The sequence below is a fragment of the Ranitomeya imitator genome, chromosome 3 (assembly GCF_032444005.1).
Source record: "Ranitomeya imitator isolate aRanImi1 chromosome 3, aRanImi1.pri, whole genome shotgun sequence".
Lineage (NCBI taxonomy): Eukaryota > Metazoa > Chordata > Amphibia > Anura > Dendrobatidae > Ranitomeya > Ranitomeya imitator.
The window spans coordinates 18615746-18639182 of NC_091284.1; the positions used below are offsets into that span (position 1 = coordinate 18615746).

General features: G+C 43.2%; 1 protein-coding gene across 2 annotated transcripts in view; it reads right to left on the reverse strand.

Moving 5' to 3' along the window:
* Window positions 1-23437, reverse strand: part of LSAMP (limbic system associated membrane protein) — a 1005909-nt gene that overhangs the window by 367064 nt on the left and 615408 nt on the right. For both annotated transcript variants that reach the window (XM_069760567.1, XM_069760568.1), the window contains exon 3: window positions 8015-8140. In XM_069760567.1, the coding sequence (XP_069616668.1) occupies window positions 8015-8140 (126 nt within the window). The remainder of the gene's footprint in view (window positions 1-8014; window positions 8141-23437) is intronic.

Genomic DNA, 23437 nt, shown 5'->3' on the forward strand with positions numbered 1-23437 from the left:
CAAGAATTTGTTGAAATTTCATTGAATTCATTCTTCACCCCCCCGTGAAATGTTCCCTGTGACATTGGCTGCAACACAACCCCAAAGTATAATTAAAAGGATACCAGTGCTGTGCAAATATCCATCATTGAGGCAATACTCAATATGCAATAATATAGAAAGGAGGACTTTGAGTTTTAGCACAAAATACAAACTTTATTAGAAACCAAAAAACAATACAACAATAAAAATGGATATCATAGGTCAAACAAGTAGTGATCAGTGAACCATACCCAGGTAAAGTTACTAAACCAGAGATTCACACTTAGAAAAATTCTATCTGGGTAATGATATAGAGTGTGGGTATATTGTGAATGTTTTCTCAGGGACTAATATTCCCAAGTTCCCAAACACCCACTGCTCATATACATAAGCCCACATGGGACACTCGTAGCCAGTACATCAATATCAAGTTTCAATCAATAATTACCCATGTCCAGAAAGTATGTGAATACCGGGATTCACATACTTTCTGGACATGGGTAATTATTGATTGAAACTTGATATTGATGTACTGGCTACGAGTGTCCCATGTGGGCTTATGTATATGAGCAGTGGGTGTTTGGGAACTTGGGAATATTAGTCCCTGAGAAAACATTCACAATATACCCACACTCTATATCATTACCCAGATAGAATTTTTCTAAGTGTGAATCTCTGGTTTAGTAACTTTACCTGGGTATGGTTCACTGATCACTACTTGTTTGACCTATGATATCCATTTTTATTGTTGTATTGTTTTTTGGTTTCTAATAAAGTTTGTATTTTGTGCTAAAACTCAAAGTCCTCCTTTCTATAATATATAATACAACCCCAAAGTATGATTAATCCACCCCCAAATTTAAGGGTTGGCTTAAGGGCTTAATTGTCTCCTCTCCAAATCGCACCTCACCACCTGTGCGCTCGACCCCATCCCATCCCACCTCCTCCCCAACCTCACCACCACACTTATCACATCCCTAACCCACCTCTTCAACCTATCACTAACTTCTGGTACCTTCCCTTCTGCTTTCAAACATGCCACAATCACGCCTATCCTTAAAAAGCCACCCCTCGATCCAACTGCTATGTCCAGCTATCGCCCAATATCACTGCTCCCATTCACTTCCAAACTCCTGGAGCAGCACGTTCACTCTGAACTCTCCTCCCACCTCTCATCTAACTTGCTCTTGGACAATCTGCAATCTGGTTTCCACCCTCATCACTCAACTGAGACTGCCCTGACCAAAATCACTAACGATTTACTTACCGCCAAAGCTAATGGACAATACTCTGTACTCCTCCTTCTAGATCTTTGGCATCAAAGACCTCGCCCTATCCTGGATCTCCTCATACCTTTCCAATCGCACATTCAGTGTCTCCCACTCCCACACTACTCCCTCATCCCACCCTCTCTCTGTTGGAGTCCCCCAAGGCTCTGTTCTAGGACCCCTACTCTTCTCAATCTATACACTTGGCTTGGGACAACTCATAAAGTCCCATGGATTCCAGTACCACCTCTATGCTGATGACACTCAGATCTACCTCTCTGGCCCAGACGTCACCGCTCTGCTGTCCAGAATCCCGGAGTGTCTATCAGCCATATCCTCCTTCTTCTCCTCTCACTTCCTCAAACTCAATGTGGACAAATCTGAACTCATCATCTTTCCTCCATCCCATAGATCTTCCTTACCTGACATATCCATCGCAATCAATGACATCATGCTTTTCCCCGTACCGGAAGTCTGCTGCCTCGGAGTAACCTTCGACTCTGCCCTGTCCTTCAAACCGCACATCCAAGCTCTTTCCACCTCCTGTCGCCTCCAGCTCAAAAATATCTCAAGGATCCGTCCTTTCCTCAACCGTCAATCTACTAAAATGCTTGTGCACGCTCTCATCATCTCCCGCCTTGACTACTGCAACATCCTTTTCTGCGGCCTCCTTGCTAACACCCTTGCACCTCTCCAGTCCATCCTTAACTCTGCTGCCTGACTAATTCATCTCTCTCCTCACTACTCCTCCACTTCCCCCCTCTGCAACTCTCTTCACTGGCTCCCATTCCCTCAGCGTATCCAGTTCTAATTACTAATACTGACCTACAAAGCCATCTACAACCTGTCTCCTCCATATATCTCTGAACTAATCTCCCGATATCTTCCCTCACGTAATCTCCGGTCCTCCCAAGACCTCCTTCTCTCCTCCACACTTATTCGCTCCTCATCCAACCGCCTCCAAGACTTCTTCCGAATATCCCCCATCCTCTGGAATTCTTTGCCCCAACACGTCCGACTATCAACCACATTCGGATCCTTCAGACGGAACCTGAAAACCCATCTCTTCAGGAAAGCCTACAGCCTGCACTGACCCCGCTGCCTCATCACTACCGAAGCTACCGCCTCACCAACACCGGAGCTCCTGCAACCCTCAACCTACTGTCTCCTTCCCCATAATCCTGTAGAATGTATGCCCGTGGGGGCCGGGTCCTCGCCCCTCTGTACCAGTCTGTCATTGTTAGTTTGTTTACTGTAAGTGATATCTATAACCCTGTATGTAACCCCTTCTCATGTAAAGCACCATGGAATCAATGGTGCTATACAAATAATAATAATAATAATGTTCTTGTTCTGAAATTGTCTGCCCTTTTTTTCTCCACACATGCACAAAATCCACAAAGAGTTCTATTTTAACCTCATAACCACAGGACTTGTTCCACAATGCATCAGGCTTGTTTAGATGTTCTTTTGCATAATACTGATGCTGAATTTTATAGTAAGGACACAGGAGAGGTTTTCTTCTGATGACTCTTCCATGAAGGCCATATTTGTGCAGGTGTCTCTGAACAGTAGAACAATATACCACAACTCCAGAGTCTGTTAATTCTTTCTGAAGGTATTTTGCAGTCAAGCGGGGGTTCTGATTAGCCTCTGTAGCAATCCTATGAGCAGCTGTCACTGAAATTTTGCTTGGTCTTCCAGACCTTTTCTTGACCTCCACTCTTCCTGGTAATTGCCATTTCTTATTTACATCCCAAATTGAGGAAAGGGCAACTTCAAAAAATGCTTTGACATCTTCTTATAGCCTTCTCCTGCTTTGTGGGCCTCGACCATTTTCAGAGCACTCGGCAGCTGCTTAGAGGGACCCATGGCTGCTGTTCTTTTGGCACAAGGTTGGAGGAGGCTGGCTGTTTATGAAGCTGGAAAATTTGTATCACCTGGAATTTCCTAACGATGATAGTGAACTAGTCATAATCCTAACAGACTAATTAAGGTCTGAAACCTTGGTCAAGTTTATCTGAGGACACAAATTTCCAAGGGTGCCCAAACGTTTGCATCGGCCCATTTTCCTTTTTGTAATTTTTCAAATGTAAAAAATTACAAAATATTTATTTTGATCTTTGAACTTTAGGCCTTTTGGACATCATTTCATCTTCAACTTGATTAATTGTTCAAAATAACAATCATTTTGACTAGGAGTGCCCAAACTTTTACATGCCACTGCATAGTGACCAGAATTCATTGTTTTCTTTGATGCAGAGCATCATGCATAAGAAGGAGTAGTGACTAAAGACAAAATCGTATCATGTATCTCTGTATACAGGGAACTCCTCCTAGTGGTGACTGCAGACAGGATCTTATCATGTATCTCTGTATACAGGGAGCTCCCCCTAGTGGTGGCTGCAGACAGGATCTTATCATGTATCTCTGTATACAGGGAGCTCCCCCTAGTGGTGACTGCAGACAGGATCTTATCATGTATCTCTGTATACAGGGAGCTCCCCCTAGCTGTGGCTGCAGACAGGATCTTATCATGTATCTCTGTATAGGGAACTCCCCCTAGTGGTGACTGCAGACAGGATTTTATCATGTATAATAATAAATAATAATAATAATAATTTTATTTATATAGCGCCAACATATTCCGCAGCGCTTTACAAATTATAGAGGGGACTTGTACAGACAAACATTACAGCATAACAGAAATACAGTTCAAAACAGATACCAGGAGGAGTGAGGGCCCTGCTCGCAAGCTTACAAACTATGGGGAAAAGGGGAGACACGAGAGGTGGATGGTAACAATTGCTTTAGTTATTCGGACCAGCTATAGTGTAAGGCTCAGGTGTTCATGTAAAGCTGCATGAACCAGTTACCTGCCTAAGTATGTAGCAGTACAGACACAGAGGGCTAATACTGCATAAAGTGTATGAGAACATGATGCGAGGAACCTTTTTTTTTTTTTTATTATTATTATAAATAGGTCACACAGGGATCGTTAGGTTAATGCATTGAGGCGGTAGGCCAGTCTGAACAAATGAGTTTTTAGGGCACGCTTAAAACTGTGGGGATTGGGGATTAATCGTATTAACCTAGGTAGTGCATTCCAAAGAATCGGCGCAGCACGTGTAAAGTCTTGGAGACGGGAGTGGGAGGTTCTGATTATTGAGGATGCTAACCTGAGGTCATTAGCGGAGCGGAGGGCACGGGTAGGGTGGTAGACTGATACCAGGGAGGAGATGTAGGGTGGTGCAGAGCCATGGAGTGCTTTGTGGATGAGGGTAGTAGTTTTGTACTGGATTCTGGAGTGGATGGGTAGCCAGTGTAATGACTGGCACAGGGTAGAGGCATCGGTGTAACGGTTGGTGAGGAATATGATCCTGGCTGCAGCATTCATGTATCTCTGTATACAGGGAGCTCCCCCTAGTGGTGGCTGCAGACAGGATTTTATCATGTATCTCTGTATACAGGGAGCTCCTCCTAGTGGTGGCTGCAGACAGGATTTTATCATGTATCTCTGTATACAGGGAGCTCCTCCTAGTGGTGGCTGCAGACAGGATCTTATCATGTATCTCTGTATACAGGGAGCTCCCCCTAGTGGTGGCTGCAGTCAGGATCTTATCATGTATCTCTGTATACAGGGAGCTCCTCCTAGTGGTGGCTGCAGACAGGATCTTATCATGTATCTCTGTATACAGGGAGCTCCTCCTAGTGGTGGCTGCAGACAGGATCTTATCATGTATCTCTGTATACAGGGAGCTCCCCCTAGTGGTGGCTGCAGACAGGATCTTATCATGTATCTCTGTATACAGGGAGCTCTCCCTAGTGGTGACTGCAGACAGTATCTTATCATGTATCTCTGTATACTGGAGCTCCCCCTAGTGGTGACTGCAGACAGGATCTTATCATGTATATCTATATAGGGAACTCCCCCTAGTGGTGGCTGCAGACAGGATCTTATCATGTATCTCTGTATAAAGGGAGCTCCTCCTAGTGGTGGCTGCAGACAGGATCTTATCATGTATCTCTATATAGGGAGCTCCCCCTAGTGGTGACTGCAGACAGGATTTTATCATGTATCTCTGTATACAGGGAGCTCCCCCTAGTGGTGGCTGCAGACAGGATTTTATCATGTATCTCTGTATACAGGGAGCTCCCCCTAGTGGTGACTGCAGACAGGATCTTATCATGTATCTCTGTATACAGGGAGCTCCTCCTAGTGGTGGCTGCAGACAGGATCTTATCATGTATCTCTTTATACAGGGAGCTCCCCCTAGTGGTGGCTGCAGACAGGATCTTATAATGTATCTCTTTATACAGGGAGCTCCCCCTAGTGGTGGCTGCAGACAGGATCTTATCATGTATCTCTGTATACAGGGAGCTCCTCCTAGTGGTGGCTGCAGACAGGATCTTATCATGTATCTCTGTATACAGGGAGCTCCCCCTAGTGGTGGCTGCAGACAGGATCTTATCATGTATCTCTTTATACAGGGAGCTCCCCCTAGTGGTGGCTGCAGACAGGATCTTATCATGTATCTCTTTATACAGGGAGCTCCCCTAGTGGTGGCTGCAGACAGGATCTTATCATGTATCTCTGTATACAGGGAGCTCCTCCTAGTGGTGGCTGCAGACAGGATCTTATCATGTATCTCTTTATACAGGGAGCTCCCCCTAGTGGTGGCTGCAGACAGGATCTTATCATGTATCTCTTTATACAGGGAGCTCCCCCTAGTGGTGGCTGCAGACAGGATCTTATCATGTATCTCTTTATACAGGGAGCTCCCCTAGTGGTGGCTGCAGACAGGATCTTATCATGTATCTCTGTATACAGGGAGCTCCCCCTAGTGGTGGCTGCAGACAGGATCTTATCATGTATCTCTGTATACAGGGAGCTCCCCCTAGTGGTGGCTGCAGACAGGATCTTATCATGTATCTCTGTATACAGGGAGCTCCCCCTAGTGGTGGCTGCAGACAGGATCTTATCATGCATGACTGTATACATGGAGCACTCATTGGTGACTCAAGTCATAATTTTATTATATAACGTTATGTCTATGCATGATATTTGGAGCTTTGCAGTAGAAACATAGATCTCTAATGTAATTAAAGATACATATGTAAAATAAATAATCTATAGAGACTGAATGAACTACAGATTTAGTCTTTCCTTATTTTTCCTTTGTACTCAGCATATCCCAAATAGTAAGAATTGACCATCCCTAATAAAACAGAAGTTCCTGATACTTTGTTGGGAGATATTTATTCTATATATTTCTGTATGCGGCCAGCCATTGATTTTACTACCAGGTTACAATAATAATAATATTGGGAAACTGGAGTTTTTAATCTTATCTGTGGAAAGGTTACGGTGGACGCATCTGTATCTGGCTTACAATTGGTCACAGTTACAAAACATTTTGAAAAAAAGAAAATTAAATCTCAAAAATAAATAACAAACATTGATATTTTACCATCCCAAACCTTGGTGAAACACAGCGCTCCTAAATTTTTGCTACCGAGTGCAGAATAACTAAGATTCTGAAAATATCACACATTGCATTAGTGCCAGGTTCGTTTTATTACCATGTGATAGACTGATATCAAGCAGACAGAATTGAACCCATAACCGTTGGCGCACATCCATTTTTTGCTGTTTTTTGGGGTTTGCATTGTGCGCAGTTCACTCATATTTTAAATTCCATTTTAGAATTAGAACCAATTACTGTGAAGCTGAAGATTCTTAAAGAAGAACTCCAGGACTAACACGACTATGTCCGATCATGACATGCAGATTGCAGGGTGTGAACAATGGCTGAAGGTAACAGCATTTCCCAACCAAAATAACTAAATTACTAATGGAGTAAGAGAGAAAAGAAGGAATAGAGACTGGGGCGACCGCACATCACTGATCTGTAGACCTGAAAGTCATTGTTTTGGTTGTCTCTGTTCCTCATGGGCGTGACCCAATATTTAGGTTATACATGTCTATGGGATACAAGGCACTTTGTGCAGCCCCTGCTCCTCCGAAAGTTCAGTATCACATGATTCACACCCCCTTTCTGGACATCACCAGCGCCATGTAGAACAAGCCAAACATTATTCCGTTTTTTGTGCCTCTGCAGACAGAGCTTTCCCACGGAATGTCCAAGGGCAGCAAATATACAAAACCCTCCGGATAAATGCAGCACGGATCACGGAAACTCTTCCAATAAGAAAATGATCAGTCCTCAAAAAAGTAGATGAACGAGGAGCATTGTATGTATCGTAAAAGGTTCTGCAGCTTTGTGATATAACTTCCCCGTCATTCCTGATAGCTCTGCTTGCTGTCAGCGGATGGAAACGTTCTTCTGTATATTTACAGGCGGAAAACCTTTCCTAACTGGATGTATCTGACTGATACAATTATAATCAATGTATACAATCCACTTTGTCCAGACAACCCCTTTAATGTAAATTGCACTTTGCTAAAGAATATTGTGAAGAACAGCAATATATCGTGAAATCTCAGCAATAGATCTGAATGTTTGTATTCACTGAAAGCAATCAGAGGTCTTGAAACTGGTGATGAATGAAACCTGAAGAATTCCGTAAAGTTGCAGAATTTTTCATTTTACATCAATGAAGTTTCATAGGAACAAAAAAAGAGGAAACGCCTTTAAATTAACCCTTAGTATGAAACCTCGTGATCGCTCCCCAGGATATGAGCAGCAGGGGGCGACTGTTACCTGTTGGGTTCAGATGCCTCCAGGTGATGATGGGATCCGGGCGTCCATTGGCGATGCACACCAGGGTCACGTTGCTGCCTTCGTTCACAGTGATGTCTGCAGAGATGTTGGAGATCTTTGGTGGAACTGAAAGGAACGGAAGAATAGAAACAATGTATCAATGTCTCCTGTGCATCATGTATAAGGTAAATGTCAGGCAGATCTCGCCCCTGATACATTGTGAGCAGTTTATATGGCGCCACCTGTAAGACCACGTTCTCCTGCCGCCGGCGCTGCGCACTGTCCGCGCATGAACTGAGCGGCGCCATCCAAAAGCACAACGTGGACGAGATGGAACATTCGCAGGACCTCATTTTACTCTGCAGATTTTCACCATTAATGTCACCTTTTGTAAAGCGCGGGGTGAAATCTGCAGAAAAGTTCAGACCCCAGACCGGCCCTGTATACAGACCCCAGACCGTCCCTGTATACAGACCCCAGACCGTCCCTGTATACAGACCCCAGACCGTCCCTGTATACAGACCCCAGACCGTCCCTGTATACAGACCCCAGACCGTCCCTGTATACAGACCCCAGACCGTCCCTGTATACAGACCCCAGACCGTCCCTGTATACAGACCACAGACCGTCCCTGTATACAGACCCCAGACCGTCCCTGTATACAGACCCCAGACCGTCCCTGTATACAGACCCCAGACCGTCCCTGTATACAGACCCCAGACCGTCCCTGTATACAGACCGGCCCTCTATACAGACCACAGACCGTCCCTGTATACAGACCCCAGACCGTCCCTGTATACAGACCCCAGACCGTCCCTGTATACAGACCCCAGACCGTCCCTGTATACAGACCGGCCCTCTATACAGACCACAGACCGTCCCTGTATACAGACCCCAGACCGGCCATGTATACAGACCCCAGACCATCCCTGTATACAGACCCCAGACCAGCCCTGTATACAGACCCCAAATCGTCCCTGTATACAGACCCCAGACCATCCCTGTGTACAGACCCCAGGCCAGCCCTGTATGCAGACCACAGACCAGCCCTGTATACAGACCCCAGACCAGCCATGTATACAGACCACAGACCAGCCCTGTATACAGACCCCAGACCGGCCCTCTATACAGACCCCAGATTGTCCCTGTATACAGACCCCAGACCGTCCCTGTATACAGACCCCAGACCGGCCCTGTGTACAGACCCCAGACCAGCCCTGTATACAGACCCCAGACCGGTCCTGTATACAGACCCCAGACCGGCCCTGTGTACAGACCCCAGACCAGCCCAGTATGCAGACCACAGACCAGCCCTGTATACAGACCCCAGACCAGTCCCGTATACAGACCCCATACCAGCCCTGTATGCAGGCCCTAGACCGGCCCTGTGTATAGACCCCAGTCTAACCTCGTATACAGACCTTAGATCAGCCATTTACAATGTCTTACATCAGATACTGTTTGGCATGCCCTGACTTTTCCTATAAGTAGGGATTCCTATTTTATTACATGTCCCTTATATTACTGAACTTTGACACTTCTCCATCTTTCCAGAGTTTCTAAAAACAGCTCACCTGCGCCGCCCTACAGTACAGATGCGGTACTACAGCCTACTTTCTATATTAATTCCCCTGTTCCCCTCACTATTAGGATCCTGGCTGCAGATTCCTCCAGCCGTCAGGTGAGAGGACACAAGGATGAATCCGAGTGACTGAGCGCCTCTGACAAGGTCATGTATTATAGATGCGAGATATTAAAAAAAAAAACAGAAAACGCGTCGGCCAATAAATCACAGCTGGCAGGCGGAGCGCCGGCTTCCCAGGCATCATCTCAGCAGCGTCTTCCATTCTGGAAACCACCATTTGCAGGCAGGTGTGGACCTCTGACAAAATCTTACATGGACGTCTGTTTGTTGGAGACGTATCATCGCTACATAAAAGTATTATTTGTCTTGTATGGTTATAAAAGTAATTAATTAGGAGCTGGAATCATAATACTGCAAAACAGTCAACTGAAAAATATCTCCTACCATTTTGTGTACACAGCTCAGGCGCAGACCTATATACCTATGAGCCTCAGTAGGGCCGGGAGTACCACCAGTACTTGGGCTATCAGGACAGTAGTCAGTGATATTATGCACTGGGATCAGCAGGACCAATAGAAATGATGGGATCAGCGGCTCTGTGTGGGGTCCTGGGAACCTGATCACTACCAGCAATGTGCATAGTGCAGTCACTGCTGGGAACACCGCGAGACCCATCACCATTAGAAATGCTGTCACCAAAAGAATGGAGAGTGAGTTATTATAATCCTAGAGGGTGCTAGTCCAGCCCATCATAGTGGCCAAATAAAAGCAGGTGCTAGTCCAGGCCCTGATAGTGGTCAAATAAAAGCAGGTGCTAGCCCAGCCCCTGATAGTGGTCAAATAAAAGCAGGTGCTAGTCCAGCCCCTGATAGTGGTCAAATAAAAGCAGATGCTAGTCCAGCCCCTGATAGTGGCCAAATAAAAGCAGTGGAGGAGGGGAGGTGGAGTTCCGCACGACCATCCAGGTAATAAAATTTAAATTTTATTGGAAATCAAAACACAAAATTGTTAAAACCTGATGTGTTTCTGGCGCGCCAGTGACCTTAATCCTACGACCAAGGGCTCTAATGTGCCAGAAACGCGCCAGGTTTGTTTTAACGATTTTTTGTTTTGATTTCCAATAAAATTACATTTTTATTACCTGGATGGTCGTGCTGAACTCCACCTCCCCTCTTCCACTGCTTCTAGAAATACTGTCACCAGCATCACTACTGGAATACTGGGAGCATCGCTACTACTGGAAGATTGGGAGGACTGTTACTACTGGGAAGATTGGGAGCATTGGTGCTACTGAGAATATTGACAGCACTGTTAATACTGAGATCACTTATACTACTGAGAATATTGGGGGCACAGTTCCTACAGGGATTATTGGGAGCACCTTTACTACTGAGATCACCTTTACTACTGGAAGTAATGGGTACACATTTACTACTGGTATCACTTTTACTACTGGGAATATTGGGAGCACTGTTATTACTGGAACTACTTTTATTACTGGGAATATTCAGAGCACTGTTGCTACCGCAATCACTTTCACTACTGGGAATATTGGGAGCACCATTAGAGATCACCTTTACTACTGGGAATATTGGGAGCACTGTTAGTACTGAGAGCACCTTTACTACTGGAAGTAATGGGAATACCTTTACTACTGGGATCACTTTTACCACTGGGAATATTGGGAGCACCATTACTACTGAGCTCACCTTTACTACTGGAAGTAATGGGAATACCTTTACTACAGTGATCACTTTTACTACAGGGAATATTGGGAGCACAGTTACTACCGGAATCACTTTTACTACAGGGAATATTGGGAGCACTGTTACTACTGGGATCATATTTATTACTGGTAATATCGGGAGCACTGTTACTACTCGGATTACTTTTACTACTGGGAATATTGGGAGCACCGTTTCTACTGGGAATATTGACTGCAGCATTATTTTTAGGAATGTTGTTAGGATCGTTATCACCAAGAATATCAGGAGCAGTGTTACTATTGGGAATATTGGGGGCAATGTTACTACTGAGAATATTGGGGGTATTGTTACTACTGGAAATACTGGGGGCAGTGTTACTATTGTGAATATTGGGGATATTGCTACTACTGGGAATACTGGGGGCAATGTTACTACTGAGAATATTGGGGGAATTGTTACTGCTGAGAATATTGGGGGTATTGTTACTACTGGAAATATTGGGGGCAGTGTTACTACCGGAATCATTTTTACTACAGGGAATATTGGAAGCACCGTTACTGCTGAGATCACCTTTACTATTGGGAATATTGGGAGCACCGTTACTACCGGAATCATTTTTACTACTGGGATTATTGGGAGCACCATTACTCCTAGGATCACTTTTACTACTGGGGATGTTGGGAGCACTGTTACTACTGGGATCATATTTATTACTGGGAATATTGGGAGCACTGTTACTACTCGGATTACTTTTACTACTGGGAATATCGGGAGCACAGTTACTACTGGGAATATTGACTGCAGCATTATTTTTAGGAATGTTGTTAGCATCGTTACCACCAAGAATATCAGGAGCAATGTTACTATTGGGAATATTGGGGATATTGATACTACGGGGAATATTGAGGGCAATGTTACTACTGGGAATACTGGGGGCAATATTACTACTGAGAATATTGGGGGAATTGTTACCGCTGGGAATACTGGGGGCAGTGTTACTACTGGGAATACTGGGGGCAATGTTACTACTGAGAATATTGGGGGTATTGTTACTGCTGAGAATATTGGGGGTATTGTTACTGCTGAGAATATTGGGGGTATTGTTACTACTAAGAATATTGAGGGTATTGTTACTACTGGAAATATTGGGGGTATTGTTACTACTGGAAATATTGGGGGTATTGTTACTGCTGAGAATATTGGGGGTATTGTTACTGCTGAGAATATTGGGGGTATTGTTACTACTGAGAATATTGGGGGTATTGTTACTACTGAGAATATTGGGGGTATTGTTACTACTGGAAATATTGGGGGTATTGTTACTACTGGAAATATTGGGGGTATTGTTACTACTGAGAATATTGGGGGTATTGTTACTGCTGAGAATATTGGGGAGATATCTACTCCCCTATTATCTCCTCTTCCCACAATCGCATACAAGATTTCTCTCGTGCATCCCCCCTACTCTGGAATGCTCTACCACAACATATCAGACTCTCGCCTACCATCGAAACCTTCAAAAAGAACCTGAAGACCCACCTCTTCCGACAAGCCTACAACCTGCAGTAACCACCAATTGACCAAACCGCTGCATGACCAGCTCTACCCTCACATACTGTATCCTCACCCATCCCTTGTAGATTGTGAGCCTTCGCGGGCAGGGTCCTCTCTCCTCCTGTACCAGTTGTGACTTGTATTGTTAAAGATTATTGTACTTGTTTTATTATGCATACCCCTCCTCACATGTAAAGCGCCATGGAATAAATGGCGCTATAATAATAAATAATAATAATAATAATAATAATAATAATAATAATAATAATAATAATAATATTGTTACTACTGGAAATACTGGGGGTATTGTTACTGCTGAGAATATTGGGGGTATTGTTACTGCTGAGAATATTGGGGGTATTGTTACTGCTGAGAATATTGGGGGTATTGTTACTGCTGAGAATATTGGGGGTATTGTTACTACTAAGAATATTGAGGGTATTGTTACTACTGGAAATATTGGGGGTATTGTTACTACTGGAAATATTGGGGGTATTGTTACTGCTGAGAATATTGGGGGTATTGTTACTGCTGAGAATATTGGGGGTATTGTTACTGCTGAGAATATTGGGGGTATTGTTCCTGCTGAGAATATTGGGGGTATTGTTACTACTAAGAATATTGAGGGTATTGTTACTACTGGAAATATTGGGGGTATTGTTACTACTGGAAATATTGGGGGTATTGTTACTGCTGAGAATATTGGGGGTATTGTTACTACTAAGAATATTGGGGGTATTGTTACTACTGGAAATATTGGGGGTATTGTTACTGCTGAGAATATTGGGGGTATTGTTACTGCTGAGAATATTGGGGGTATTGTTACTACTGGAAATATTGGGGGTATTGTTACTGCTGAGAATATTGGGGGTATTGTTACTACTGGAAATATTGGGGGCAGTGCTACTATTGGGAATATTGGGGCAATGTTACTACTTTGAATATTGGGGCAATGTTACTACTGGGAATACTGGGGGCAATATTACTACTGAGAATATTGGGGGAATTGTTACCGCTGGGAATACTGGGGGCAGTGTTACTACTGGGAATACTGGGGGCAATGTTACTACTGAGAATATTGGGGGAATTGTTACTGCTGAGAATATTGGGGGTATTGTTACTGCTGAGAATATTGGGGGTATTGTTACTGCTGAGAATATTGGGGGTATTGTTACTGCTGAGAATATTGGGGGTATTGTTACTACTGGAAATATTGGGGGTATTGTTACTGCTGAGAATATTGGGGGTATTGTTCCTGCTGAGAATATTGGGGGTATTGTTACTACTAAGAATATTGAGGGTATTGTTACTACTGGAAATATTGGGGGTATTGTTACTACTGGAAATATTGGGGGTATTGTTACTGCTGAGAATATTGGGGGTATTGTTACTGCTGAGAATATTGGGGGTATTGTTACTACTGGAAATATTGGGGGTATTGTTACTGCTGAGAATATTGGGGGTATTGTTACTACTGAGAATATTGGGGGTATTGTTACTACTGGAAATATTGGGGGTATTGTTACTGCTGAGAATATTGGGGGTATTGTTACTACTGGAAATATTGGGGGCATTGTTACTACTGGAAATATTGGGGGTATTGTTACTACTGGAAATATTGGGGGTATTGTTACTGCTGAGAATATTGGGGGTATTGTTACTGCTGAGAATATTGGGGGTATTGTTACTGCTGAGAATATTGGGGGTATTGTTACTACTGAGAATATTGGGGGTATTGTTACTACTGGAAATATTGGGGGTATTGTTACTACTGAGAATATTGGGGGTAGTGTTACTGCTGAGAATATTGGGGGTATTGTTACTACTGAGAATATTGGGGGTATTGTTACTACTGAGAATATTGGGGGTATTGTTACTACTGGAAATATTGGGGGTATTGTTACTACTGAGAATATTGGGGGTATTGTTACTGCTGAGAATATTGGGGGTATTGTTACTACTGGAAATATTGGGGGCAGTGCTACTATTGGGAATATTGGGGCAATGTTACTACTTTGAATATTGGGGGCAATGTTACTACTAGGAATGTCAGGGGCTCTGTTTTTTAGGAGCAGTTCTTCCTAACACAAATATCGATCCAGCCGCAGCGTTTACCATCCACACGCCCGGACTCGTCCCCGCTCCTCGCCGGCTCTTTTCTAGATGGCTTCTTTTACAACAGCCTCAGCTCCGGCTGCTCTCCTGGGCCTCTGACAAAATCATTTCTTTTATTTGGTGTCTCTTATTCTCAGTTTCTCGGTTCCAGAATCCGTGTTTAGTCAGGAATGAAACAAAATCATTTTCTGCTTTACTTGCTGCAGAGTAAACAGAGGAGCTGGTACCTGCCTGGCGCTTCTTAATGACGCCGGTATGGGACGCCGCACATGTGTTATTATGGTAAAGACCTAGGTGCAAAATATTCTTTTATCACATCCAGTGCAAATCAGGTAACGCTGAGAAAAGCAAAGAACGAGGTTTATAGTCCTTAAAATGAAGAGTTGTTAAAATGTAAATTCAAGACCATTTTAATTTATGAAATTCCGGTCCATTTAAAGGGGTGGTTTAACCCTGCATGCTGTCTTCGGTCTGGGGAGACCGATTTTGAACTTTGGTATTTTGGGGGGTGTTCAAGATGCAGTTCTGAAACTTGTGGTTGATTGACTTAAATGAGGATGGGACGGTCGGCCACGGGTTTCAGAGCCACATCGTGAATATTTTAAAGAATATTGAAGTTCAAGGTCGGTCGTTTTTGACCGAAGACAACAGCAGGGTTAAGGGCATTGGTTCCATTGGGAAGAGGATGGCATTATACAGCAGCATTGTGACCTACTTGGCAGCCCATGATGACCCCTGTTATGATTAGGTGGCCTTGGAGCAGCATGAAATGACCTTCGCTGGAGCAGTGGTAACTTTACTGACCGCAACCCCTGATCCTATCACCGCAACTAGAAGTAGCCGTGGGGTGTGCCTAACCAGACCTAGACACCTCGACACAGCCTAAGGATTAAATATCCCTAAGATGGAAATAGGAAAACTCTCTTGCCTCAGAGTAGACCCCCAAAGGATAGGTAGCCCCCCACAAATAATGACTGTGAGTAGGAGAGGAAAAGACACACGCAGACAGAAAATAGGGATAAGCAAAGAAGGCCACTTCTACCTAGATAGGAAAGGATAGTACAGGATACTATGCGGTCAGCATAAAACACTACAAAATATCCACAGCAGAAAAATACAAAAACTACACCACCTAACTAAAGATGTTGAGAGTATATCTGCGACTCCAGCGAGTCCAACTAGACTGAGAAAAACATCAGGCACGGTCTAGCAGGAACAAAATAGAAACAAGATAAGCACAGAAAATAAACACACAGCAGTGTGTCTAAAAAATGAAGAAAACACTTATCTTAGCTGAATTGGCAGCAAGCAGGAGGGGCCAGGCAGAGGACCAACACTTCCAAAGGAACATTGACTACTGGCAAGGACTAATGAGTCCTGCACAGCTAAATACCCCAGTCCGAATTGCAATTAGCAGAAACACCTGTCCAAGACTGCTGCTCAGGAATAACAGCATTACCATCAACAACCACCGGAGGGAGCCCAAGAGCAGAATTCACAACAGACCCCAGCTTGGGTGGACCACATCCCTCTTTCACAGGTAGTTGGGTAGAGGCTTTCATATACTGGGGTGGGCTTGGATGGAACAACCAAAATAATAGAAAAAGCACCAGAAAGTTTTATTAAAAGAGTAGTTTCAAAAAGAGTTGGGGTTTTATCCATTTATAAGGGTGGTCGGGGGTCATTGGTTCCATTGGGAAGAGGATGAAGTTCTGCCTTATTGTGGCTCCAGCTCTGGTGGGTCACATATAGGCATGCAGGGGTATCGGCATGCAGTCAGCGGAGGCCATGACACTACAGGATCTACACACTCCTCCGATCTTCCACTCTTCAATTATTCTTCTGTCCTTTTAGCTCCAAAGTTGAGAACACAACAAAAGAAAAGACCAAGAGTCTCAGAACTGGAGGATTATTGTTATTTTCCCATTCTCTTTCGATGGGATGGAGATGCTTTTGGCTTATTTGCTTTCTGCTAAAACTTATTGGCACAAATTAAACTTCTTAGGATCCAACTGGTGCCAAGAAGCACAAGCACAGAAATCATCTACAGTTAATTTTTTTTTCTGCCATGGAGTTTGTTGGAGTAGAAAAAGAAACCACAATTCTGTGTGAAAACTGTTGATCGTAAGGAGAACGTGAAGAGACTATATGAGGGAATGAGGATGTCGAGTCCATATGGGTTGAAATTCATGGAGGGATGGGTTGAAATTCATGGAGGGAAAAATGGTAACAAAATTCTCATTGGGGTCTGTTACAAACCCCCAAATATAACTGAAAGCATGGAAAGTCTACTTCTAAAGCAGATAGATGAAGCTGCAACCCATAATGAGGTCCTGGTTATGGGGGACTTTAACTACCCGGATATTAACTGGGAAACAGAAACCTGTGAAACCCATAAAGGCAACAGGTTTCTGCTAATAACCAAGAAAAATTATCTTTCACAATTGGTGCAGAATCCAACCAGAGGAGCAGCACTTTTAGACCTAATACTATCTAATAGACCTGACAGAATAACAAATCTGCAGGTGGTTGGGCATTTAGGAAATAGCGACCACAATATTGTGCAGTTTCACCTGTCTTTCACTAGGGGGACTTGTCAGGGAGTCACAAAAACATTGAACTTTAGGAAGGCAAAGTTTGACCAGCTTAGAGATGCCCTTAATCTGGTAGACTGGGACAATATCCTCAGAAATGAGAATACAGATAATAAATGGGAAATGTTTAAGAACATCCTAAATAGGCAGTGTAAGCGGTTTATACCTTGTGGGAATAAAAGGACTAGAAATAGGAAAAACCCAATGTGGCTAAACAAAGAAGTAAGACAGGCAATTAACAGTAAAAAGAAAGCATTTGCACTACTAAAGCAGGATGGCACCATTGAAGCTCTAAAAAACTATAGGGAGAAAAATACTTTATCTAAAAAACTAATTAAAGCTGCCAAAAAGGAAACAGAGAAGCACATTGCTAAGGAGAGTAAAACTAATCCCAAACTGTTCTTCAACTATATCAATAGTAAAAGAATAAAAACTGAAAATGTAGGCCCCTTAAAAAATAGTGAGGAAAGAATGGTTGTAGATGACGAGGAAAAAGCTAACATATTAAACACCTTCTTCTCCACGGTATTCACGGTGGAAAATGAAATGCTAGGTGAAATCCCAAGAAACAATGAAAACCCTATATTAAGGGTCACCAATCTAACCCAAGAAGAGGTGCGAAACCGGCTAAATAAGATTAAAATAGATAAATCTCCGGGTCCGGATGGCATACACCCACGAGTACTAAGAGAACTAAGTAATGTAATAGATAAACCATTATTTCTTATTTTTAGGGACTCTATAGCGACAGGGTCTGTTCCGCAGGACTGGCGCATAGCAAATGTGGTGCCAATATTCAAAAAGGGCTCTAAAAGTGAACCTGGAAATTATAGGCCAGTAAGTCTAACCTCTATTGTTGGTAAAATATTTGAAGGGTTTCTGAGGGATTTTATTCTGGATTATCTCAATGAGAATAACTGTTTAACTCCATATCAGCATGGGTTTATGAGAAATCGCTCCTGTCAAACCAATCTAATCAGTTTTTATGAAGAGGTAAGCTATAGACTGGACCACGGTGAGTCATTGGACGTGGTATATCTCGATTTTTCCAAAGCGTTTGATACCGTGCCGCACAAGAGGTTGGTACACAAAATGAGAATGCTTGGTCTGGGGGAAAATGTGTGTAAATGGGTTAGTAACTGGCTTAGTGATAGAAAGCAGAGGGTGGTTATAAATGGTATAGTCTCTAACTGGGTCGCTGTGACCAGTGGGGTACCGCAGGGGTCGGTATTGGGACCTGTTCTCTTCAACATATTCATTAATGATCTGGTAGAAGGTTTACACAGTAAAATATCGATATTTGCAGATGATACAAAACTATGTAAAGCAGTTAATACAAGAGAAGATAGTATTCTGCTACAGATGGATCTGGATAAGTTGGAAACTTGGGCTGAAAGGTGGCAGATGAGGTTTAACAATGATAAATGTAAGGTTATACACATGGGAAGAGGGAATCAATATCACCATTACACACTGAACGGGAAACCACTGGGTAAATCTGACAGGGAGAAGGACTTGGGGATCCTAGTTAATGATAAACTTACCTGGAGCAGCCAGTGCCAGGCAGCAGCTGCCAAGGCAAACAGGATCATGGGGTGCATTAAAAGAGGTCTGGATACACATGATGAGAGCATTATACTGCCTCTGTACAAATCCCTAGTTAGACCGCACATGGAGTACTGTGTCCAGTTTTGGGCACCGGTGCTCAGGAAGGATATAATGGAACTAGAGAGAGTACAAAGGAGGGCAACAAAATTAATAAAGGGGATGGGAGAACTACAATACCCAGATAGATTAGCGAAATTAGGATTATTTAGTCTAGAAAAAAGACGACTGAGGGGCGATCTAATAACCATGTATAAGTATATAAGGGGACTATACAAATATCTCGCTGAGGATCTGTTTATACCAAGGAAGGTGACGGGCACAAGGGGGCATTCTTTGCGTCTGGAGAAGAGAAGGTTTTTCCACCAACATAGAAGAGGATTCTTTACTGTTAGGGCAGTGAGAATCTGGAATTGCTTGCCTGAGGAGGTGGTGATGGCGAACTCAGTCGAGGGGTTCAAGAGAGGCCTGGATGTCTTCCTGGAGCAGAACAATATTGTATCATACAATTATTAGGTTCTGTAGAGGGACGTAGATCTGGGTATTTATTATGATGGAATATAGGTGAACTGGATGGACAAATGTCTTTTTTCGGCCTTACTAACTATGTTACTATGTTACTATGTTACTATGGCCATCTCACAAAAGCTTGATATGCAAATTGCCCCTTCAGAGAGGAAGAGGGCTAGAGCTCTAGCGCCACCTATTGGAAGTAGCGATCCTGAAAGTCAATATCGACTCTCTAACGAACCTTGTTATATGACTTTGATTAAACCCAAAACCAGAATCTCAATTTGCAGACGTGGCATGCATGGTGTATAAGTCTCCTTACACTGACATGCCATGGCATGTCACTCTCTACAAGAAGAAACGTTATCCCTTAAATCCCAGTCTTAAACCTCTCACGTAGCCAAATCAGATCTCATACTTTGCACTAACACAATGAAACACAATGTCTGAATATTAAGATGCTGATTTGGCTTTTATCCTAACTCATGTGACAAGGCTCGTTAACGGGTTGATATTGACTTTTAGGATCGCTACTTCCAATAGGTGGAGCCAGAGTTCTAATCCTCTTCCTCTCTGAAGACGCAATTTGCGTATGTCATTTCCCAGACGAGAATGCATGGCTTATAAGTCTCCTCATTCTGACATGCCAGGCTTGGCTTGTCACTCTCCAAAAGGAGAAACGTTGCCCCTTAGATCAGAAAAGTCTGAGTAAGTCTATCAATGTGTCCATCTTTGCCAGAAAGTTCTTTCAAGTAGACGTAGTCATCGATGTGAAACCTTTCGAAAAGAAAGACAACAGTTCAGAAACATTCTGGGAGAATTAGAGTTTGTGCACTGGTTCCCTTCTGCAGGTGTCACTGTGGGGGTGTTTGCATTCTTTTTAAATAAGATATATTTAGGGTCATTGGAAAAACACTCGTATCCATTGAATTCTATTGAAGTCACTTTTGTGCAAATTGATGCGTCCAACATTAATTTGTCACAAACTTCTGCTACAACTCAGATAGCGTTTCTTAATTACTATACTGCCCAGTTTAGAATAAAAATAACCGATATTCGCCCCTTGCACTGGTGCTCTTCCACTGTTGTCGGCGACGGGTCTCCCAGGGCTCGTATGACATTACCTTTTCCATTAGCTCAACATATCCCTAGATGGGTGGTGTGAGATGATTAAGGGCCATTTCAGATGTCTTTGCTCATGGGTCCGATCTTGGATTGCACCACACATCTCCCGAACCGAGCGTGACAGCTTCGCTCATAGAAATATATGAAGCTGTCACACTCGGGTCAGGAGACGCACAGCCAGTGCACGTACTGCTATCAGAGATCGGACCAGCAGTCATAGACTTCTAAAAGATCCCTAACTAAGGAAAAGAAAAATATGATTTCGATACTCTGTCAGGAGACGTTTATGCTAAATGGGCCTCTATGTGGCCACCCAGGTGGTTGTGATGTGAATTGTAGCCTACCGTAGGTTTCACTAGTATTTTTTGATAATATATTGACTTTTTAAAGGGGTTATATACTACTTGGACAACCCCTTCTTACATGCTGTATTCCCCAGTACAATAAAAACAAGAAAACGCAGATACTCACCTTCTGCACCGGCACCGGTCCAGCAAAGCTAGGGCCGGGTAGCCCAAACCTCATGTGCCATTATTATGCCACAACAACATTGCAGAGGCCATCATGTGGCACAACAATGGCCCCGAGAGAAGCGGCGGCATCACTGATTCGGGAGGCAGGCATAAGGTATTGTTATTTTACACTGGGACACATGGTATATATAAAGTGATTAATTGTGGAAAATGAATAATGGACACATCAATATGTGGCCTCAATAGAAGTCAATGTGTCTTATGCAAAGAATCTCAACACCCCCAAAGAGTGACACCAAATAAATCTGCTTTATAGACAGATAACTCAGGAGGAATAAACTATGCCAACCCAATGCGAAAAAGTGAGCCTAACATTTCCATTATGCGCTCTGCGATGCCCTGCTGAGTTCTGCAATATAAAGGACACTTTTTACTCTTCCCTAAGGAATTTCAATTATATACAGATACCAAGCATAATTACATTGTTCTCTATGCTCACTGCCCGAGGGTAAAACTGGTTTCAAATGTTCTGAATTATTCAAAATATTAACATTACTTTATATTTCCATCTCACATCATTTTCTTACGCCTCTTTCCACTTTCATTGCCACATTCGATTAGCAATTTTTTTGTTCATTGCATGAGGCAAAGAGGAATAATTACTGACAAGCCTGCATGTGTCTAAAGGCAAAGGCAACTGCAGTGCAAATCACACAAAAGGCCCGATGGGGCTATGTGGGTCAGCACTGCATCCAGAATGACAAAACATTCCAGGCTTTGCACGATACCAAAATACGGAATGGCTTCATCCACCCAACATAAACACTTAGTCATGATACACAAACAAATATCTTACAAGCTTTGCATATTTATGACATTCTAAATTTTAGAGTGATGGGGACCGTACTGGGGTCCCACCATCACCCCTTTTGAAAAGTGCAGGCTTGTATCTAACCCATGATGTCCCAGAAAGGCAAAACGGCCCATTGTCTTGTTGTAAAACCAATGAGAGTCCTAAAAAATAGCAAATATTTAGAGAATACAACATGGTAAGTAGCATGAAGGAGGCCATCCTCTGACAACAATATGAACCTTGACTAATCATTAAAGGTTTGTCCCAATTTGGTAAGTTATCACCTATTGACTGGTGAGGATCCTACCGATTCCAGGACTCTGAAATGCTCTGTTGGAATGAAGCAATGACTACGCATGAAAGCCATTGATCTATTCATTGTCTATAGGACTGGTGTAGAAAGCAGAGAACAGACTCAGTCAGTACCATGGACAGAAAATGGATTGATCGCATTCATGCCACAACTCCATTCTAAAGGAGCATTTCAGAGCCCTGTTCTCAACAACCCTTTTAAATCCAAATGCAACAATATATCCAGCTAAACTACATCTAGAACTAGAAGATTTTGTGACTTTCCAAACTTCATATTACATGATATCCCTTGAGTATCAGTGTGTCATCAATTAATTTATTTCGATGCACTAGGATGATGCAAACAATGCCTGCAACAAAATGGATGAAGATGTAGTTAGCTGTTGTGAATTCTGTGGCAGAGTTCACTCCTGTGGTCACAAGTGGTACTTCGGCTGATTCTCTCTGGGAGCTTCCGTTTGTGGAGGAAAGTGGTACTGCAGCTTCTGAGTTTCCTCCCTCAGGTGATCTGGTGAGTTCGTTAGGTGCTTCTCTACTTAACTCCACCTGATGCTTTGATCCATGCTTCCTGTCAATGTTCCAGTGTTGGACTTGTGTTTCTCTGGATCATTCCTGTGGCCTGCTGCTCTGCATAGCTAAGTGCTTCTTTGCTATTTGTTGCTATTTTTTCTGTCCAGCTTGTCTATTTGTTTTGCTGGAAGCTCTGGGACGCAAAGGGTGTACCTCCGTGCCGTTAGTTCGGTACGGAGGGTCTTTTTGCCCCCTTTGCGTGGTTTTCTTTAGGGTTTTGTGTAGACCGCAAAGTTATCTTTCCTATCCTCGTTCTGTCTAGAATATCGGGCCTCACTTTGCTGAATCTATTTCATCCCTACGTTTGTCTTTTCATCTTACTCACAGTCATTATATGTGGGGGGCTGCCTTTTCCTTTGGGGTATTTCTCTGAGGCAAGGTAGGCTTATTTTTCTATCTTCAGGCTAGTTAGTTTCTCAGG